This window comes from Penicillium nucicola, assembly GCF_028828085.1.
Source record: "Penicillium nucicola strain IBT 29836 chromosome Unknown utg000010l, whole genome shotgun sequence".
Classification (NCBI taxonomy): Eukaryota; Fungi; Ascomycota; class Eurotiomycetes; order Eurotiales; family Aspergillaceae; genus Penicillium; species Penicillium nucicola.
In genome coordinates this window covers 3,889,032-3,906,579 of record NW_026643134.1, presented here as the reverse complement: position 1 = coordinate 3,906,579, position 17,548 = coordinate 3,889,032, and the positions used below count along the sequence as shown (strand labels likewise).

The 17,548-nt window shown below is 48.1% G+C and overlaps 9 protein-coding genes across 9 annotated transcripts; 6 read left to right on the top strand and 3 right to left on the bottom strand.

Annotated features, from left to right (window-relative positions):
• Positions 1-354: 354 nt before the first annotated feature.
• N7511_010050 (fungal specific transcription factor domain-containing protein) lies at positions 355-1,507 on the top strand (the record flags this gene model as incomplete). Its single annotated transcript, XM_057132427.1, has 2 exons — positions 355-456; positions 524-1,507. The coding sequence occupies 2 exons, from the start codon at positions 355-357 to the stop codon at positions 1,505-1,507; spliced, it is 1,086 nt and encodes a 361-aa protein (XP_056980415.1).
• Positions 1,508-1,796: 289 nt separating this feature from the next.
• On the top strand, positions 1,797-2,788 carry N7511_010049 (uncharacterized protein; the record flags this gene model as incomplete). The annotated part of the gene is made up of 3 exons (XM_057132426.1): positions 1,797-2,016; positions 2,081-2,338; positions 2,388-2,788. 3 exons carry the CDS (start codon positions 1,797-1,799, stop codon positions 2,786-2,788), a joined length of 879 nt encoding a protein of 292 aa, XP_056980414.1.
• A 655-nt stretch (positions 2,789-3,443) lies between these two features.
• N7511_010048 (uncharacterized protein) lies at positions 3,444-5,118 on the top strand (the record flags this gene model as incomplete). The annotated part of the gene is made up of 4 exons (XM_057132425.1): positions 3,444-3,547; positions 3,603-4,409; positions 4,477-4,760; positions 4,814-5,118. 4 exons carry the CDS (start codon positions 3,444-3,446, stop codon positions 5,116-5,118), a joined length of 1,500 nt encoding a protein of 499 aa, XP_056980413.1.
• Positions 5,119-5,187: 69 nt separating this feature from the next.
• On the bottom strand, positions 5,188-6,246 carry N7511_010047 (sterol desaturase family protein; the record flags this gene model as incomplete). Its single annotated transcript, XM_057132424.1, has 3 exons — positions 5,188-5,387; positions 5,459-5,964; positions 6,020-6,246. 3 exons carry the CDS (start codon positions 6,244-6,246, stop codon positions 5,188-5,190), a joined length of 933 nt encoding a protein of 310 aa, XP_056980412.1.
• A 354-nt stretch (positions 6,247-6,600) lies between these two features.
• N7511_010046 (uncharacterized protein) lies at positions 6,601-8,431 on the bottom strand (the record flags this gene model as incomplete). The annotated part of the gene is made up of 4 exons (XM_057132423.1): positions 6,601-6,685; positions 6,747-7,080; positions 7,137-8,249; positions 8,293-8,431. 4 exons carry the CDS (start codon positions 8,429-8,431, stop codon positions 6,601-6,603), a joined length of 1,671 nt encoding a protein of 556 aa, XP_056980411.1.
• Positions 8,432-9,976: 1,545 nt separating this feature from the next.
• N7511_010045 (uncharacterized protein) lies at positions 9,977-10,201 on the top strand (the record flags this gene model as incomplete). The annotated part of the gene is made up of 1 exon (XM_057132422.1): positions 9,977-10,201. One exon carries the CDS (start codon positions 9,977-9,979, stop codon positions 10,199-10,201), a length of 225 nt encoding a protein of 74 aa, XP_056980410.1.
• Positions 10,202-11,096: 895 nt separating this feature from the next.
• N7511_010044 (uncharacterized protein) lies at positions 11,097-12,134 on the top strand (the record flags this gene model as incomplete). The annotated part of the gene is made up of 1 exon (XM_057132421.1): positions 11,097-12,134. One exon carries the CDS (start codon positions 11,097-11,099, stop codon positions 12,132-12,134), a length of 1,038 nt encoding a protein of 345 aa, XP_056980409.1.
• Positions 12,135-14,151: 2,017 nt separating this feature from the next.
• N7511_010043 (uncharacterized protein) lies at positions 14,152-16,401 on the top strand (the record flags this gene model as incomplete). Its single annotated transcript, XM_057132420.1, has 1 exon — positions 14,152-16,401. One exon carries the CDS (start codon positions 14,152-14,154, stop codon positions 16,399-16,401), a length of 2,250 nt encoding a protein of 749 aa, XP_056980408.1.
• A 771-nt stretch (positions 16,402-17,172) lies between these two features.
• On the bottom strand, positions 17,173-17,496 carry N7511_010042 (splicing factor 3B subunit 5 family protein; the record flags this gene model as incomplete). Its single annotated transcript, XM_057132419.1, has 2 exons — positions 17,173-17,184; positions 17,254-17,496. 2 exons carry the CDS (start codon positions 17,494-17,496, stop codon positions 17,173-17,175), a joined length of 255 nt encoding a protein of 84 aa, XP_056980407.1.
• Positions 17,497-17,548: the final 52 nt, after the last annotated feature.

Genomic DNA, 17,548 nt, shown 5'->3' with positions numbered 1-17,548 from the left:
CTTAGTCAAAGCCATCATAGCGCTGCAGCGGTAATTCTTTTTCAAGTATAAGAGAAAATTAAGATTCTAACCTTCTCAGATGTACTATTCTCTGGCTTTGGATCACCTGCCTTCCGTTCTTGCACTCAATAATCTGGAATCAATCCAAGCTATACTTTGTTGTGCAACATACTCAATAAGATCGCCTGCTGGAGCTAGTCTTTGGTATGTTTCCATCCAGTTCCTACCGATTTATAGTAGAGTAACATCAGACATAGGAAGATATCAGGGATGGCAATCCGCCATTGTATCGAGCTAGGATATCACAGAAGCGCAGAGAGATATCGCAAGCATGTTGATCCTCTAACTAAAGAGATGTCTAAAAGATGCTTTTGGGTTGCATATGATATTGATCGAGTCGCCTCTTTTATCCTGGGTCGGCCAGTGGGAATACCAGATGAGTTAATTGATGCAGAGGTACGACATGATTTCTGGTCTAGCTCCTCGGCTACGATTCATTATCTTGCTAATAACCAAGGTCTAGCTTCCCCTGGATATTGAAGATGAGAACATCACTCACCACGGTATATTGGCGAATCCTCGTGCGGCTGACGACCAGGTGCCAACAATTATGACGGGAACCCTGCATAGTATCAAGCTAAGGCAGCTATGGGCGAGATTTCATGCAAATCTCTACTCACCTCTACCACAATATCAACATTCCAGTAGACAATCCGCTACTGTTGATAGTCTTCGCCAAGAGCTGGAAGAATGGCATGCATCGGCTCCCACCCATCTTGACTATTCATGTTCTCATCCTTTGTCGGTGTTTGCTTCGGCCGAATGGTTCCAAATTGCATATAACCATTCGATCTTGATTCTCTATCGCTTATGTATTACTGGGATTCTCGGTAAACGACGACAATGGCATGCTGAGCCTGGAACAAACGATATCGATTCCACCGAGGAAGAAGAAGATCTCCAACAAGCATTTGAAAACTGTTCCCGCTGCGCTCGGGATATCTGCGTGTTATATCGTCGACTCTATCAGAAGTCTACCGTTCAGTTTACCTGGGGAAGTCTCCACATCCTGTTTCTTGGCGGCCTGACATACTTGTATTGTCTCTGGCGATCGTGGCGAGTACGCCAGCAGACAAAACAAAGCGAAGTGATCAACACATGCATGGCCTGCACAACAGTCCTGGTCATTATAGCAGAGCGGTGGAACTTGGCAACATCGTATCGCGACATTTTCGAGGCCCTTTCCGAAAGAACTATCAACATGATTTGTGGTAATGGGAAGTCTGCTGGGCCAGTGCCTCCCCAATCACAATGGACTGTCCCAGAGGACATTCTTCCCCCTGGACTATCTCCAAGAGACTGGAGCTTGGGATTTGATGATCTGGCCATGCCACAAGCGTCGGACTGGCTTATTCAGGAACTTTTACAGGAATTTCCTGAACCTCCGCCAGATCAGACGAACACTGGTCGAATGGGGGAGGACTCCCGTCTTTCTCCAACTTACTGAGTTCCTTTCGGATAACATGGAGTATAATGAAATTTTTTTCATGGCAATGTCTTTCAGTACTTCTCTTTTGAATGGACTTCGAATGTTTCTCTATACACTTCGGTGTGGAACGTCTCGCCCACTCTCGGCTTCTTCCGAGGGTTCAAGTGCTTCTGTTTTCCTGATAAGAATTTAAAAAAGAACAAACTGTCAATCATTTGCGGGGTAGATGTAAATAACCGCGGTCATTCCTATGATTCCTATACTTACCTCCTATTGAGATCTGACTTTGTAATTCACTCTGCACATCATGTCATCGGTCGCATCGACAGTCGATCCGACTTCAAAGAAATCTGCTCTGAACATAGCGACAGACGCAAATGGCGAAGTCAAAAAGCTTCACCATATCCCCCGCCCTGCAACCAAGGAGGCCGAAAGAAAATGGCTCCTCGAACAGATGGCGGGTGCTTTTCGCATATTCGCCAAACTAGGATTTTCGGATGGCAGTAGCGGGCACATAAGTCTTCGAGGTACGTGACTTCGTCTGCGCTTCGTATGCTAAAGAGTTAGTCCTGATCATGCTGACACCTTCAGACCCTATCGAACCCCACACCTTCTGGATCAATCCGTATGGCATACACTTTGCCCTCCTCAAGGTCTCCGATATGGTTCGAGTAGACGAGGAAGGAAATCGAGTCGCAGGTGCAGACAAGCCTGTCAACGCAGCAGGTTTCATTATTCATTCTGCGATCCATCAGAAGCGACCGGATATTCATGCCGCTTGCCATATGCATAGTCCGTATGGCAGAGCGTGGAGCACATTCGGCCGGGCTATTGATATGTTCAATCAAGGTAATTCCATGTGAATGACCGGCAACACGCTTTTGTTAATGCTGATTAGATTCCTGCATGTTCTATGATGATCTTTCGGTATATCCCGCCTTTGGAGGCGTTGTCTTTGCAAAGGAGGAAGGCCAACGGCTCGCTGAATATCTTGGTCCTAAGAACAAGAATCTGATTATGCAGAATCATGGACTACTTACTGCTGGAGGAACCGTTGCCGAAGCAGCGGCGTTCTTCATTGCGCTAGAAAGGGCATGTCAGACGCAGCTTCTGGTGGAAGCTTCGACAGCACCGGGCTCTAACGGAGCAAGAGATGGCATTCTGAAGAAAACAATCGTCGATCATGAAACGGCCACATACACCAAAAAAGGAACGGGCACTCCTGAAGTGATGTATATGCAATTTGAGCCCGAATATCAATTGATTTTGAAGGAAACGGGAGGTGACTTTTTGGATTGAGGGCAGACACCGGACACGTTTGTTTACTTGTGCACCAGAAGCTACAAAGAAATTGGGACCCGTTTCATTCAGACATAATTTCTTTCCTATTTATTTCGAGTAACAAGTGCCAACATTGAAAGGGAGACGTGATTTGTCAGGACTTCGGCCACGCACCGGCAGAGTTCATCCACGCGGTTCATTCTCAACTGAATTCCCTTTCAACTCTCGAAGTACAACTGTGACCGTTACCTATTGTAGCCTTGCATTTCTGTGTGATGTTTCAATGCTCTCAGTGTGACAAAAGCTACCAGCGAAAGCCTCATTTGCTTCGTCATGAGGAAACTCGTAAGACTGATGCTTCTCGACATTGGGGACGAATGGTCTGACAACCCTCTAGATAATCAGCAGCCCTCTTCCAGTTGCCCCTTTTGCAAGAAGTCATTCCTGAAATTGTTTGTCACCCCGTGGTATTACGAAACGTGAATAGCTGCTGATCATTAGGAAGAGAGGTAACTCGGAGACACAGCAAAGCGTGTGCAAAGAAATACAACCAACCATTGCCACCACCAGCCAAACCGGGCAGAAAACGACAATCTTGCGATTTATGTTTTTTTGCCAAAGCGTCGTGCGATAAGAACTCTCCTTGCTCTCGTTGCAGTTCTCTTGGACGACAATGCACCTTTTCCGGTCATCAGACGCTGTCTCCAGGCTCTACCTCTTCGTCGGCAGTCTCGCTTTCGCCATCCATCAATCCATCTCGCAGTGCCTCGAGAGGTGGTGGGCCATTTGCCTTCCTTCGCCATTTTGCCAATCCGTCTGTCCATAAGGATAGGCTTGCGATCGGCGAGACAGCAAAGCGTTCCGTTCGAAGGAATCTTGAAGCGCTCAATTCTCACATCGAAGATGCTCTTGTTCCTACTGATCCCCTATCGGCCTTTGGGGGTGACTTTCAACTACCAGACTTCTCTTATCCGTTCTCATCGTCTACAGATGACTTCTTCTCTCAATTCTCGCCTGATGCGCTTTTTCCTCCCAAGCTTTCCAACCAATTAACTGAGATCATGACCGAATTGGTTGAAACTTCAAAGTCTATGTGTCTCGGCAAATCAGGAGCTTCACCACCACTTGACCTTTTAGAGCTCTCTACACTCCTGGGGGTATCTAATATCTCCGCCTCTGTTTCTGCATTCTTCCACTCTCTCCATTGGCATTTGCCTGTAGTGCATTTCCCGACATTTGACCCAGGCAATGTTTCTAATCCCCTTCTTCTTTCAATATTCTTGTCTGGTGCTACGTATACATTTCCTTTGGACGGCGGCACCCTTCCATCGGGTCTTTTTGATGTGGCGGAAGAGTACATCTTTCGGAACATTGCGAGTCTGGCAGCAGTTCCTTCTCCCAAAGACTCTACACATCTTCTATCGACTGTTCAGCTAATCCAGAGTGCACTCATTATTGAAATGCTTCAATTTGGGCGTGATGACATGCAAACGAGACGGCGGATTCGCATTGTCCGTCATCCGTGTCTGGTCTCCACCATAAGATCCCTAGGGATTTTCCAGCTCAAACGGCGAACTGCCCCAATAGTATGTGATGAGATGACCTGGAAGGTCTTAGTTGCAGAAGAAGTCTGCATACGGTAAGAGACCCTCTCATCATCTCTCCTGAGATAATTCTGTTAATGTTTTGTCTTAACTCCGCCTCAGGATCGCCTGTTGGGTCTTCCTTGCCGATGGATTCCTCACAGTTTGTTTCAAAAATAACCCAGCAATCTCGGTCTTTGAAATGGATTGTCATTTCCCGTGGAGTGCTGGGTTATGGGAGGCTGAAAGTGCATCCTCTTTCAGCAAAATCGCCATGGCGCACTCGGCCAACCTCCCACTTCCTCCACTGAGAGATGTGGTCACCCAGCTTCTCGAGACACAAGACGAAGTCTCAATACCATGGAGTCTTTCGGTATCTGTGGAACACCTTCTTATTTTGATATACGGTAGGTCAAAATTGAAGCCTAGTCAAACGAGTACCGTGCTGATCATATCATAGCGATCAACTCACTCGCATTCCAAACAAGATCAGGCTTGTTAAGATATTTGTCAATCGAAAAGATACGGCGCGCATCGGCAAATTGGAAGCGCATCTGGGATTCCGTCACTGGGCTTTTGGACAAGGATCAATTTTTCCATATTGGGTACCCCAAACATGCTCAAGAGCTTTGGTGGTTGTTGAATGCTACGCTAGAGGTCTCCAGCAATTCTGATGCTAATTTTCGGTATTTGGACAACACTGCGACCGATGACTTGGGGAATTTGAATGATTTCATTCAGTGGTGTTATCAGAGTGCACAATGAGGGTATTAATTAACATTATGTAGCTATATATTTGGAGTTTGATGTACATGGAACCCATAATCTATTCCCCTATTCACATTTATCAGAAACCTTCTCGGCTCCTTGCTTGTTCTCCATGAAAGCATCGCCCTTGGGCTTCCTATAAGTTCCCGCCAGACGATCCCAGGCTGTTGTAAACTGGCCATAGTTATAGTTGAAGTAAAGATGGTGCATTGTATGACATGAAGCTCCATTGATGATCTCAGATGTGGGTAGATACTCAGCATCATCTGCAGATAAACGAAGGAGCGAGAGTCAGCCATCATCTTCGCAGGAAACCATAGGATCTGAGGAAACTTACGTATCAAAACCGTCCACATCGTAACAAAAATGAAGAGTCCCAAGTATGCACTCTTCTGCAAGGGAAACAGCATGGGGAAAACGTGGTATGGTAGACTCTGCGACCACCCATCCAGCGGGTGGAATGCATAGCTAGCAAAGGGTGTCGGAACAGCCCATTTGTGGTGAGGCTTGTGAAGCCAGCGGTAGATCAGAGGGTGGTGCAAGCCCCGGTGAATCCAGTAGATCCCACTGTCCGTGAAGCAGATGAAGAATGGATATTGTAATAGCGTGTATCCCCAGAATGGAGATTCGCTTGTGAAGTCATAGAGCTTGGACCAGCCGCGAATTTCCGCGATGAAGAACGGGACTGTGAGGAACGTGATGACTGGGATTGCGGATATGCCTTGTTCAATCTCGAGTTTTATTTGGTTCGCAAGGAATCGGGGGTGTCGAAGTAATCTTTTGTCGAATAATGTGTGGTATAGTACAAGACTGCCGAGCAGGTACATGATCATTGCGAAAAGCCTATTTGATGGGACAACCTTAGTGAGTTAGTCTCTAAGCAAATAGTAGCACTTACCAGGTGACGATGTATAGGGACAATGCTTGTCGGGCAAGATCATCTCGTTTCCAAAGACTGGCTTCTGCCCACTTGGAAGCCTCCATAGGGTAGTAAACCTTCACATGTCGGTTTAGTTGGAAGTTTGTAGAATTGTAACTTTCAAGACTGGCATTCAAATCTGGCGAGAGAAATGCATAGCATCGATCGAGGATCAACGTATCAAGGATATCTAGGAAGACATCCATCTTGTTGGAAACACTTTTACTATGGAATTCTCGACTTTAATTGTCCAAGGACCTACAACATCTTATAAATGATCAATACCTACATGATAATTACCTACAAGGAGTATACCTACGAGAGAAATACCTACATGCTGGGGAATACCTACACGGCAAATACCCACAATCCCGGGAAATACCTACAAAAGGGGGGAAAGCAACACGGACAGTCTCCACTTATAGACACGCGCAGCATTGACTGGCTTAACTGGCATACATGTACAGAAGAAGTAACATCATACGTTCACATTCTGAGATAGCTACCTTTACCGGAAATCGGAGAGCATGGAAAAAGAAACAGCCCATTTACTTGCATGTTCAAACCTCAACACCGTCATCCGCAAAATGATTGTTTTTCTTCGGCGAGTCACTGCCAGATCCGGACATACGATCATGATCATCTCTGTGCTTATCTTAGTGGTCTGATCTAATATAAGTACGCACAAGGGGTTGGAGAATCTTACGACACTTCAAAGGCCTCGATGCAGGTGGTATTACTCCGCTTGGTGTCGCGAAAAGCCCTCCAGAGCGGCTGCTCAAAGATAGCGTCCAAGCCCTCTAATCCCTCTCTTGCAGTCTCGGGTATCACGAAATAGGCATAGACAATGGAAATAAAGCACCATGCTGCGAAGAAGATAAACGCACCCCAGTTGTTAGTGTTGCTGAGGAGGGAAGGAGTCGCTCTGCTAATGCCGAAGAAGAAGAGCCAGTGGAAGCATTGCGAGATTGCAGCACCGAAGGATCGAATATGATTCGGCCAGATTTCTGCGCCGAATACATATGGAAGAATCAAGAGACCTGATGAATAGTTAGCAGTGAGAATGAGTTGGTGCAATTAGTATCCAACGACTTACCGACAGCAAAGCCGAATCCATGGATAAAGATAGCCCCGACAGCTGCCTGACTAGCGCTGGTAGTGACCAGGCTGCTTTGCTTATATTTGATATATACACCGATGTAGATGTCAGACACCATCTGCAGCGTGACACCGGTGAAGAAGCTTTTGCGGCGTCCTAGCACATCAATGAAGCAGAAACTCGCAATCAACGTGAAAAAGAACTTGGCCATCGAGTACATGCCAGACAAGAAGAGTGAACGGTCCGTTCCACCCCCTAGTCCCATCATACTCAGTATCGGAACTAGATAAGAAGTGACGCTGTTCGCGCCAGATAATTGTGCCAATGCGTATGATATGAATGTCTGTTGAACTCGACGAAGATTAGAAGGGACCAGAAAGGTCTCCTTGCACAGCTCAGTGAATCCTGGCTGAGCATTCTTTTTCTGGAGTTTCCACTGTCCGTCGACTTGTTTCTGGATATCTTCAATCTCGGAGGCAACGCGAGGATGAGTCGTAGGCAAGCCGCGTAATTTGGCGAGAGTTTCAATGCCTTCTTCCTGTTTTCCAATGAGAAAGAGCCATCTCGGGCTTTCCGATAAGAAGAAGCTAGCCAGAACAATAAAGCCTACTATGATTGTTGGCACAAAAAATACAATCTGGTATTGAAGATAGCCGCTGGCAACGTGGAGGTAAACCCCGAGGACGACGAAAACCGATACCGTCAATGATAAGAGCATAACAACACTAAACCAGACTGAAAGGAGTCCTCGAATCTCGGTTGGCGCGACTTCGACAATAGCCACTGGGCCGATCACTGTCAGTGGTCCTATCCCGAGACCTGACACTATCCGAGCAGTGTATAAAATGCCAGTGTGGCCATAGGAAAAGGTAGCAAGCAACTGTCCGACGACCCATACGACCATGTAGAGGCGAAAAGACCATAAACGGCCGATTCGGTCGTTGACGAAGAATGACAGGCCAGCACCAACTCCAGCACCAATGTACACGAATGAGATGAAGTTAGTCACTTGGGTGGGATTTGCGGCAGATGTGATACCGAACGCAGCTTGGAATCCAGGGAGGGACGGGATGACTGAAGATGATCCTTGGTCCCATGCTGTCGAGTTGTCTATTAGGGGAGGTCTTGACTTTGCAAGTGAGTGGGCACTCACTGATCGGTAGCCCAGCTGTCGCATACATAGCAACTGTAAGCAGTAACTGGCGATTTGCAATTATCTCGCGAGGACATGATCGAATCGTCTTCACATAACCAGCGATGGTTGATTCTGTAAATATTGTTTTCGCAGACATGACTGAGGGACTCGAGTTACCACTCTTGGCTGTGACTTTTGAAGGAAACTAATCTCTGATGATGAGGGACAACCTCCTGACTTTTAATATGTGTATTTCAGATCTTATCTTCTAGGGCGTTGGGAGATATCAAAATGTGATCGCCTTTCCATGTCGATACTCCCTAGTCTGGAGAAAGCTCACATTTGGTAGATAAGTAACAACCGGGACAATCCGACATTATCCGTCCATTGAGACAGTCAAATAGCTAGTTTTCGACGATAGGGAGCGTGACTTCGCCAAGTCTACATCTTCGTTAGGCTGATAAGAATTCCCTTTCCCCGCATTTACTCGGGAGTTTCCGAGTTTGGGCGTGATGGGCCAAAGGCAAGAATCAGAGGGGAATAGATATGATAGCGAGTATTGCCCAGGTGCCATCTGCATCTGCAGTATCTGGCTATCCTACTGTCCTACTTAGGGGAATAAAATGGAACATCAAAGGGTTTCGCCGTGTATCTGTCACCGAATGCCTTGTACATTACTGGGAAGGTCATCTGGGGTGACTTTAAATTCAGGTCAGACATCAAACGAGAGAAGCCTATGGTTATCATCAGTCTGACAGTTCTCTAGGGCTCGATGAAGGAGATGAAGCGTATGAGTCAGCTCTTCCCGATCATTTTGAAAACAGAGCTCAAGGGTGTCATTCAAACCGTGACACTCTATAAATCTTTGAATGGGTGCCACTACAATAATTTCAATACGTCTCTCTATTACAGGATTGCAGTTCTTAGGCATATCAAAATGGGGATGACTCATTAAATACAGTACATGGATGATCAAATTAAGACTTAGATACTGTAGCGCCTAGCCTTGTTTCCAATAAGATATCCACGGTCATCGTTGACTCATAAACTAGGTTATTGCGCAGAAATGAAGCCCTATTTTAGTTGTCTATTCAAAGTGAGGCTATCTTGTATCAAGTTGGCAACGGGAACCCAACAATCCAGAACGGGTTCTCAACAGACCTGAGTTTCCATGTAAGACTGAGTCTGCATGATTCTGAGAGACACTACCTGAAATCCCAGCTGCTATGGCTACCAGCGCATCAGACATCGGCAGACTGAAGCAAAGAGTGAAGCAAACCGGATCTATACCTCTCCAAGTGGACCCGGAGATATCCGCCACATGTGGCGACTTGCACCGCCTCACTGGGGTCACGGGCTATTTTGGGAGCCAAAACCACAACCCACATTTGGCGATACGAAAACTGGGAAATCTGCACATCTGCGATTCTGCGACTCTGTCCGTCCGGAAGGACGAATGTGGGAATTTGTGAATCTTCTGCCGACTTCAACCGGCTCCATACACACACCCCCTTGCGCCAAAACATGTGACTGAACTCATATGCCGGTAGCCTTCAGCGATTCCATTTTAGGGCATAGCGAGATGCGCCCGTGTCAAACTGGAGTAAGATGAGATCATACATGAATCAGGTGGACGAAATGATATACCACCGTACAGTAGGGTTCGTACACAGTGGAGGATACCATAGGAAACAGTATTGTAATGTTGGTGGCGCCCGCTCAAAGTCTAGCAATCGAGGCTCTGCCCAATGGGCGATCGGAGCAGGGATCTCAGCTTGAATGTATCGGCCGCGCTCGGTTGTCGTCAGCGAATCCCAGCCCTGAAGGCCTCCAAGACCGGATGGGCCCCACGCTGCTCGACCCTCCATCAGCTGAGGGTGTGTCTCCTACTCGACAGGTCGAACCTCCTGAAAAGGCTTGCGTATGAATCCGTTTCAGAGTCGGTTCTTGTCCTGTAGAACCATCAGAAATGAAACGGACATCTAAACGTGGGATCGAATAGTTAGGGCTTGGCAGCAAAGGCTATAGAATGATTTGAACTCTTCAGATGGGACCCCTTGGCGCACAAATATGCACATCGCCCAGCTGAGAAATGGGCTTCTCTATTCCCCGCTAATATTGTCTAAGACTCTCGGAGGTTTCCCTATTAATTTTGCGGATTTTTTTCTGCTGATCATCGGGGCTTAGCTTTTGCAGTTTGGGGCATGCTGCAGAAGCCCTCTGTCCAAATGGTCCAAATGGACGTGCAACGCGGGTGTGAGACGGGGAATACTGTGCGAACTGGAAATGAAACACTCGACTCGGTTGGACCTCAGTGATTCTTTTTTGCTTGTTTCGAATAATTCTCGAATAATTCTCGCCACTGAAGAAGGGAGTTGCAGATCGGGGAGTCCGAGGCGGCCATACATTGACTCCGTCAAGCTGCATGTCGACCAGAATAACCGGAGTGTACGAAGACTCCAGGGCTGTACTGTATGTGTGTATACTGTAGAAAAAAATTATTACTATTATTGTGCATCGAGTCCACTGTGTTTGGTCCCACCCCTCTTATTCTCAACTTCTTCCCTCTTTTCTATATCTCTTGACTACTACGTCTCCTTTCCTTTGCTTCTTTTCTTTTTATATTCTAATTTCTTTCCTTTTTGCGCGTTCGCCCACTTTAATATACTCTGGATTATGCGATATCTTTAACCTTACAATCCACACCCCCCACAAACTTCCGACAATATTGTGTGGGCGAATGTTGCCTTGATGATTTATATTCTCTCTACATTCTTTTATATCATACCAAACGCAGGTCGTATCACCGTCACAGAGTCATAATGCCCACAGTCTTACTCCCATCGTCTGCCGCCGCCTTTGCGCCGAGATCATCCCCGAATGTGGTGTTGAATAGAAAGGTTGCGCCGTGGTTGACAGCCACTTTGAAGCGAGTCAACCGAGTCAAGCGTCCGCTAAACAATGTTACCCAACATACCCGGTGTCTGACCGAGACGCTGTCATCGTCAAATGCCATCTGGACGCTGTGTTCCATGACATTTCCCAAAGCCCCCGAGGCCAAGCTTCGCAAGGACGACAACCCGCTCATCGAAGGGCTGTTCAACTACCAGATGATCCACATCGAGGCTTACGTGGTCCATGTTGACATGGTCTCCCGTAACGAAGTGGCTTTCAAGTTGACCCCGGAGACGATCGAATCCCTGGTTGATTATTACAACGATATCTTCTCAGTGGACAACGCCTCCCGTCACCAATGGGACTGGTCAGGAAAGCACACCGAGCTGAAGAAGTTGCAGGAGGAATTCGTTCAAGCCGCGAACAAATTCGTCTACCGAACTAACGCCGAGGCCCTCGAAGGACTGGAAGAAGACGGCGCTGGAGAGCTGCTGTGCAGCCGCAGCGCAGAAGTTAAGGCCGCCATCGACAAGCTCTTCGTCTGGGTTGAGTCACCCCAGCCCCGACAAATGGATATCATGCGCCCTGTGCCTCTTCTCCCCAGCTCTACCGGTCCAGAAACCTGGTGGCAGACCCCGATGCCCCAGCCGCCTCTCGAGTCGTGGAAAGTACTGTCGCCCAGCCCAACCCCGGCCACGACTGATTCTAATCCGAATCTTTGGGCTAGTATCAGTTTCAGTGATCCTCAGCTTCCATCCCCGACCCCGTCCTACTGCCAACCCTACACCACCTCGCCGTACCAGTCCTACGATTGCATGCCGACCACCTCGGCCGCGATCCACGCACTGCCATTGCCGAGCACGCTCGTGCAACCATGCAGCACTGCTGTGAGCATGGGCTTTGGCGGTTTTGGTGGTTTTGGCTGGGGAGACTTTTCCGCGCTGCCATACGGCATGATCGCCTAGCTCCCGTCTACTGAGTAGACTCGGTGCTGGTCGACCCGCCTCTACAGCCACTCCAGACCCGCGCACCAATGGTTCCAATAATGTAGATCGTTTCAGACCCAGCGGCGCGCGCAACTTCCGGTGTCATCAAGCCTCCTTGCCTCTTACTCTCCTCTCTCGGATCTCGCCTCTCCTCTTCCACTTCGGGAACCCGACTCACGCAACGACAACTCGCATTCCTCGACGGCGTTCTCTCTTCTCAATTTGACTCTGTGCATCTGTGATACTCCCTCCTGCAAATTGAATGATAACCAGAATAATCCTTTTTCATGCGCTTGTTTTGATATTTCCTGTTCGATTCCAGCGTCAGCGTTTTGTGTTCTTTTCATTTCTTGTTACTTTTGTTTTGCATCAAGAAGCGGCGGGACGGCTCTTTGTTATGTTTCTTTTCTCTTGTCATTTCCCGCATATATGTCATGAAGACCTGGTATGCCTCACGGCGTGGGATATGAATTTGGATGTGGAATGTCCATCGTTACGCTTTCAGTTCTGATGTCGTGGTTCGATGGAAGGATGGTGAACATGCTTTGAGTTGATGGTTGACTGGGTTCGCCGTCTGCTTTTGTTCTGCAGTCCTTCCTTCAAGGTCTATCTTTCTGGTACTTTGTACCAGACTGGCTGATTCTCTGCGTTTGCAGAGGATTGGAGGATATGTCCACGCGACGGTGTGACCCTCCTTGCATCTGCGATGTTTGGCTGGTGTTCTGCCATTTGGTTCATCTGTGGTTCTTGGGTTTGGTGATCAAGCAATATGAGCGAAAGATGACTACCTTCAGACCTCGCCGGTCTCGAATCTATCCGCATGTGGCGGAGGTCGAGCGCAAAGGGCGAAACCCCCGGATTCCCGTTCGGTCTGTGACCTGGGGATCCTGGCATCCCGCCCGAAGCAGCGAGTCTTAGGGCCGTCATCTATATCCTCTGAGCCATGGTTTCAACTCCAAATATCATATTTGACGATTTATAGGTTCGTCCCCTATCGTCCAGGCTGGGTTTTAGAAATTCCTGGATATGCTCGGTTGGTCGGTGGGCTCTTTCACTGGATGAAGAGCCCTTTCTTCATTCTTTTCCCGACACCGAGAATCGGACGCTCGATCTGTCCGGCTTACTCGTTTTGGTCTGACAGATCGAGGGGCTGGTCCCTTGCACTGGTTGCTTCTCTTCTGATTTCTTTGTTGATCCGTCAGCATTAGTCCAAATATGTATGTATCTTGAGTTCAGTTTGAAAAGTGCATACAAAACCTGGTTTCTCTCTTTGTATGTGTAAGCCGTATACCCCATAACTTACATAGAGGCTCGGCATCCAACTCGGTTTCATGCTAAAGAACTATGGGGGCCTCAGGATCTACAGCTAGGGGCGTACTGTAACGTGTCTGCCTACCACATCACTATATTAAGGTATCACTTACAATTTGCCATCCGAAGCCAACAATCAAGAATCAAGGGATTCTTTATGTAGATGATCATCACAAAACAATAGGCAAAATCTCCAAAATTCAAGAATTATATACTTACCCCACGGCCTGGTATGACGTCAATCATGGAGGTGCCAAGATAACCAGCACTGCATCATAAGTCGAGTAGATCCTTCACTCCTTATATGTAACCGGTACCTGCAGTCTGGCCTCTTCTTATTACATTCATATTCAATGACATTCATTAATTTGATACCTTCCACCTCGTGTATACCACTCATCGCCAACCTGCTCTTATCAGACGTGGGCTGCAAGTTTATCAGCTATAATCAACTGAACAGATCCTCATCTTGAAGACGCAAATCGAGCACATCACCAATTTGCGTGTTTCAAAGCTCAACTCTTGTGGGATAGTCGCGATTGCCGCCTACCCCGCCTCCGCCGCCTATTCCGGACGCCATCGCACTGCTGACAGTTTTGTGGTTCGAACCAACATCACTCCAACCCCTCACCTTCACACGCCGACGTAGCGAAAGCAACATCAGCGTCAGAGAATCTCCGCCGCAATGGTCACACTCCACGAGGCGCTTCAATGCCTCAAACCGACATCCTGGGATGACGTACCCCAGTCCCCGGACGAACTACGAGACTACATGTGCGACCTCTTCAAACACAGCCGACTCATCGCAGATTCGCTCCCAGACCCTCCAATCTCCGAAGCTCAAGACTATCCCTATTTAGATTACGAAGCGGCAGGTCCCTCCGCCCACCGGATTTTCCCCTCACCTTCTCGCCTCGGCGAAACCGACCCTGAAATCGCCGAACTACAAAAGCAATGGGGGAAGCCAGTCAAGGTAGGCGGACCAAAGGACAACCCGCTCGACGTGACGTTGTGGAAATTATCCGCGAATGACGGCGGCGGTTCATGGTTCGGCCGGCGGAGTATACACGCCGGGCTACCCTTCTCGCGCTGGCGTGAGAAGATGTCTGGCGAGTATGACGAGACGCTCAAGGCCAACCAAAAGAAGATCGAGAAGGGCCAGACCCCCGATAACTGTATCCGTGGCATCGGTGCCGAGCAGAAGGTTGAGACTATCGAAGTCAAGGACAAGGATGGGTCAGACCTGGGCCATCTGATGGTTTATCATGTCTCAGCGCAGTTCCCCAAACCTACTGCGCCGCGCGACTTCGTGGCTATGATAATCAATTCTGATTCTGGGTTGCGAGTGGGTGGGAGTCATCAACCTGGTCGCAGTTGGATGATGATCTCCAAACCTTGTGACCACCCTAGTGTCCCGCCTAAGCATGGCTATACCCGTGGAAATTATGAGTCTATCGAACTTATTCGGGAAATTCCGAACAGGAACGGCAGTGAGAGTAGCTCTTCTAGCCAAAAGAGTCAGAAGAACAGTGGTTCTTCATCTCTTGATTCGCAACAGCATAAGCAGGATGGAGTCTCTGGGGACCATGGAAATGAGGAAATGAGTCCTGTTGAGTGGATCATGGTCACTAGAAGTGACCCTGGTGGCAGCATTCCGCGATGGATGGTGGACAAGGGAACACCGAGGAGTGTGGGAATTGACGCCGCCAAGTTTATCAACTGGGCTATCCGAGAAGATAAGCCACAGGATGATGAAAAGAGCTCGGGCTCGGACTCTACAGCTGCCTTGGCTGGCGCAGCGGGTAAATCCCGAGAGTCAGTCAACGAAGCCGGGTCTGATGAAGACCACTCGCACTCAGACTCGGAATCCGAATCCGAATACGATTCTCTCAGCGACGGCGAGCACTCGCATCATGGTCTTATTGCCAGTGTCACCGGTTTGCTCAACACCGGCTATCAACGAATCGCACCTCAACTTCAAGGCTACATACCTTATCATGAGGCAGCGAGTCACACTGACGGGACCCAAGCTTCCCAGGGCGAAGCAGACACTGCAGCGCTTTCAAAATCGAAAAGTGCCACGCAGAATAAATCCAGCAAATCCCTCGACGTTGAGTCCACGCAAGATCAGGTCTCATTCTCCTCCGCCCACTCTGAATCAGCGACACCCGCCATCGATGAGATCACACACAACAACATGCCGCCAGACGAGCTGATGAAAATGACCAAGAAGGGGAAACTTACCTCCCACGAAAAAGATCTCGCAAAGCAAGCCCTCCGCAAACGCGAAATCGAAGCAAAACTAGAGACAATCCGCGCCGAACTCGAGAAACTCCATCTCCCATCCCAACCACCCGCCGCATCAGGAACATCACTTAAAGGCATAACTGAAGCAGACAGCGATACAAGCGCATTGCGCAAACGCGCCGCAACAAACCGGTCTTCGACGCCTGCCAGCTCAACCAAACAACAGAGCCACAAACACAAGCATAGCCAGAGTTCAACAACTCAAGCAAAGGAAAGCAGTGATGGTCAGTCATCACAGACACAAACCCCCGAACCACCAGCACATAACCACAAAGCCGCCTCGTCTCTCTTCAATGAGGAATCGAAACTGCTGAAACAGTTGAGCAAGATCGAGGCTAGTCAATTGAAGACTGCGGGAAAGATTGAAGCGAGACAGAAGAAGGATGTGGAGCGCTCCGAGAAATCAAAGTCTAAATCTGAAGTTGAGACGCTGAAGCAAGAGATTTCGGAGCTTAAGAAAGAAGGGAAGACTAGGTCTAAGTCCGAGGTTGAGGGGCTTAAGCAGGAGATTTCCGATCTTAAGAAAGAGGTTCGGACGCTCCGGAATGAGCGTCAGAAATGGGTTGATCTTGTTTCTTTGTTGCAGGCTGAGAATACTAAATTGGTTGCGAAGGAGGAGAAGGAGTAAGGTGGTATAGCTGTTCTGTGGTTTATGTACATCTACCATCAAGTGTTTTTTTGCATTTGTATCTGGGTCTGTTATATGTGCCTGAATATATTGTTTCGGGATGTAAATACTCTCTTGTCTTGGCCTATTGGTACAGAGGTCTGAATGGTACGTTTTGTTCATTTTTTAAGCTTTGTTTGCCTTGAAGCGATTTAGACTGCAGTGCTGCAGCAATCTGCTTAAATTTCTAGCATGAACTACTTGCAGGTATGGGGCTTTAGAGTAGGCAGCAACCTGGCATCTGTAGCCTTGCTAGATCATACAGGACCATCCGATTTCAATGCCTTCTGCAGAATGAACACGATAGACCTGGTTTACTAATAAGTCCCACAAATTGATCTGATCCAACCAGCTTGGTTCCTTTCTGACATCGCCACTATAAGGAATCTGGTTGGAGTCCTGCTAATCGAGATTTCCAGCGCTTCTCCGAATCTGGGACAAGTTGTCACAAAGGTTGTTTCGCTGGAATCATTCGCAGGTTGAGATGATCCTTTACGGATTTCAAATAATTGATTCAAAAGTTAAACATCGTATTTGGTCGATATGAGATTCGAAAATTTTCATTTGTAAGTGATTTCCCAAGATTGAGGAAACGATGAAACAATCTCACGGCGTGAAGCTGCGATATTGACAAGTCAGGTGTGTCGGGGATATGCCTTCGAAAGCCGAGGATGCGCGCAAATTGGGGTATAAAGAGGACGAAAAATCAAAAGAAGTCACAAGTGAGTGGTACTACTCTTGAGTCTGTAGAAAACACTGTCAGTCGTTGATCATCCGGAGAGTCGCGAACGACGCTTATAAGATATCACGAACCTCTGGGGGATTTCCAGCGCCTCTGACCATCTTCTCCAGCATCATTGCGCGCACCTTCTCCTTGGGCTCGCCCATGCCAACAGCCATGTAGGACAAGAGTGGAGGGTGGCCGACGTAGGAGGAGTAGCTGTCACGGAGGATGTTGGAGGTCCATTCGTACTTGGTGGTATCGGCGTGACCGGTACCAATGTAGCGGGCCTGAAGAGCCTCGAGGTTCTGAATTGTGCGGAGCTTGTCGGCCATTGTGAATTGTGGGTGGGTTAACTTGACAGTCGAGGGTCGGGAAGCTACGAAG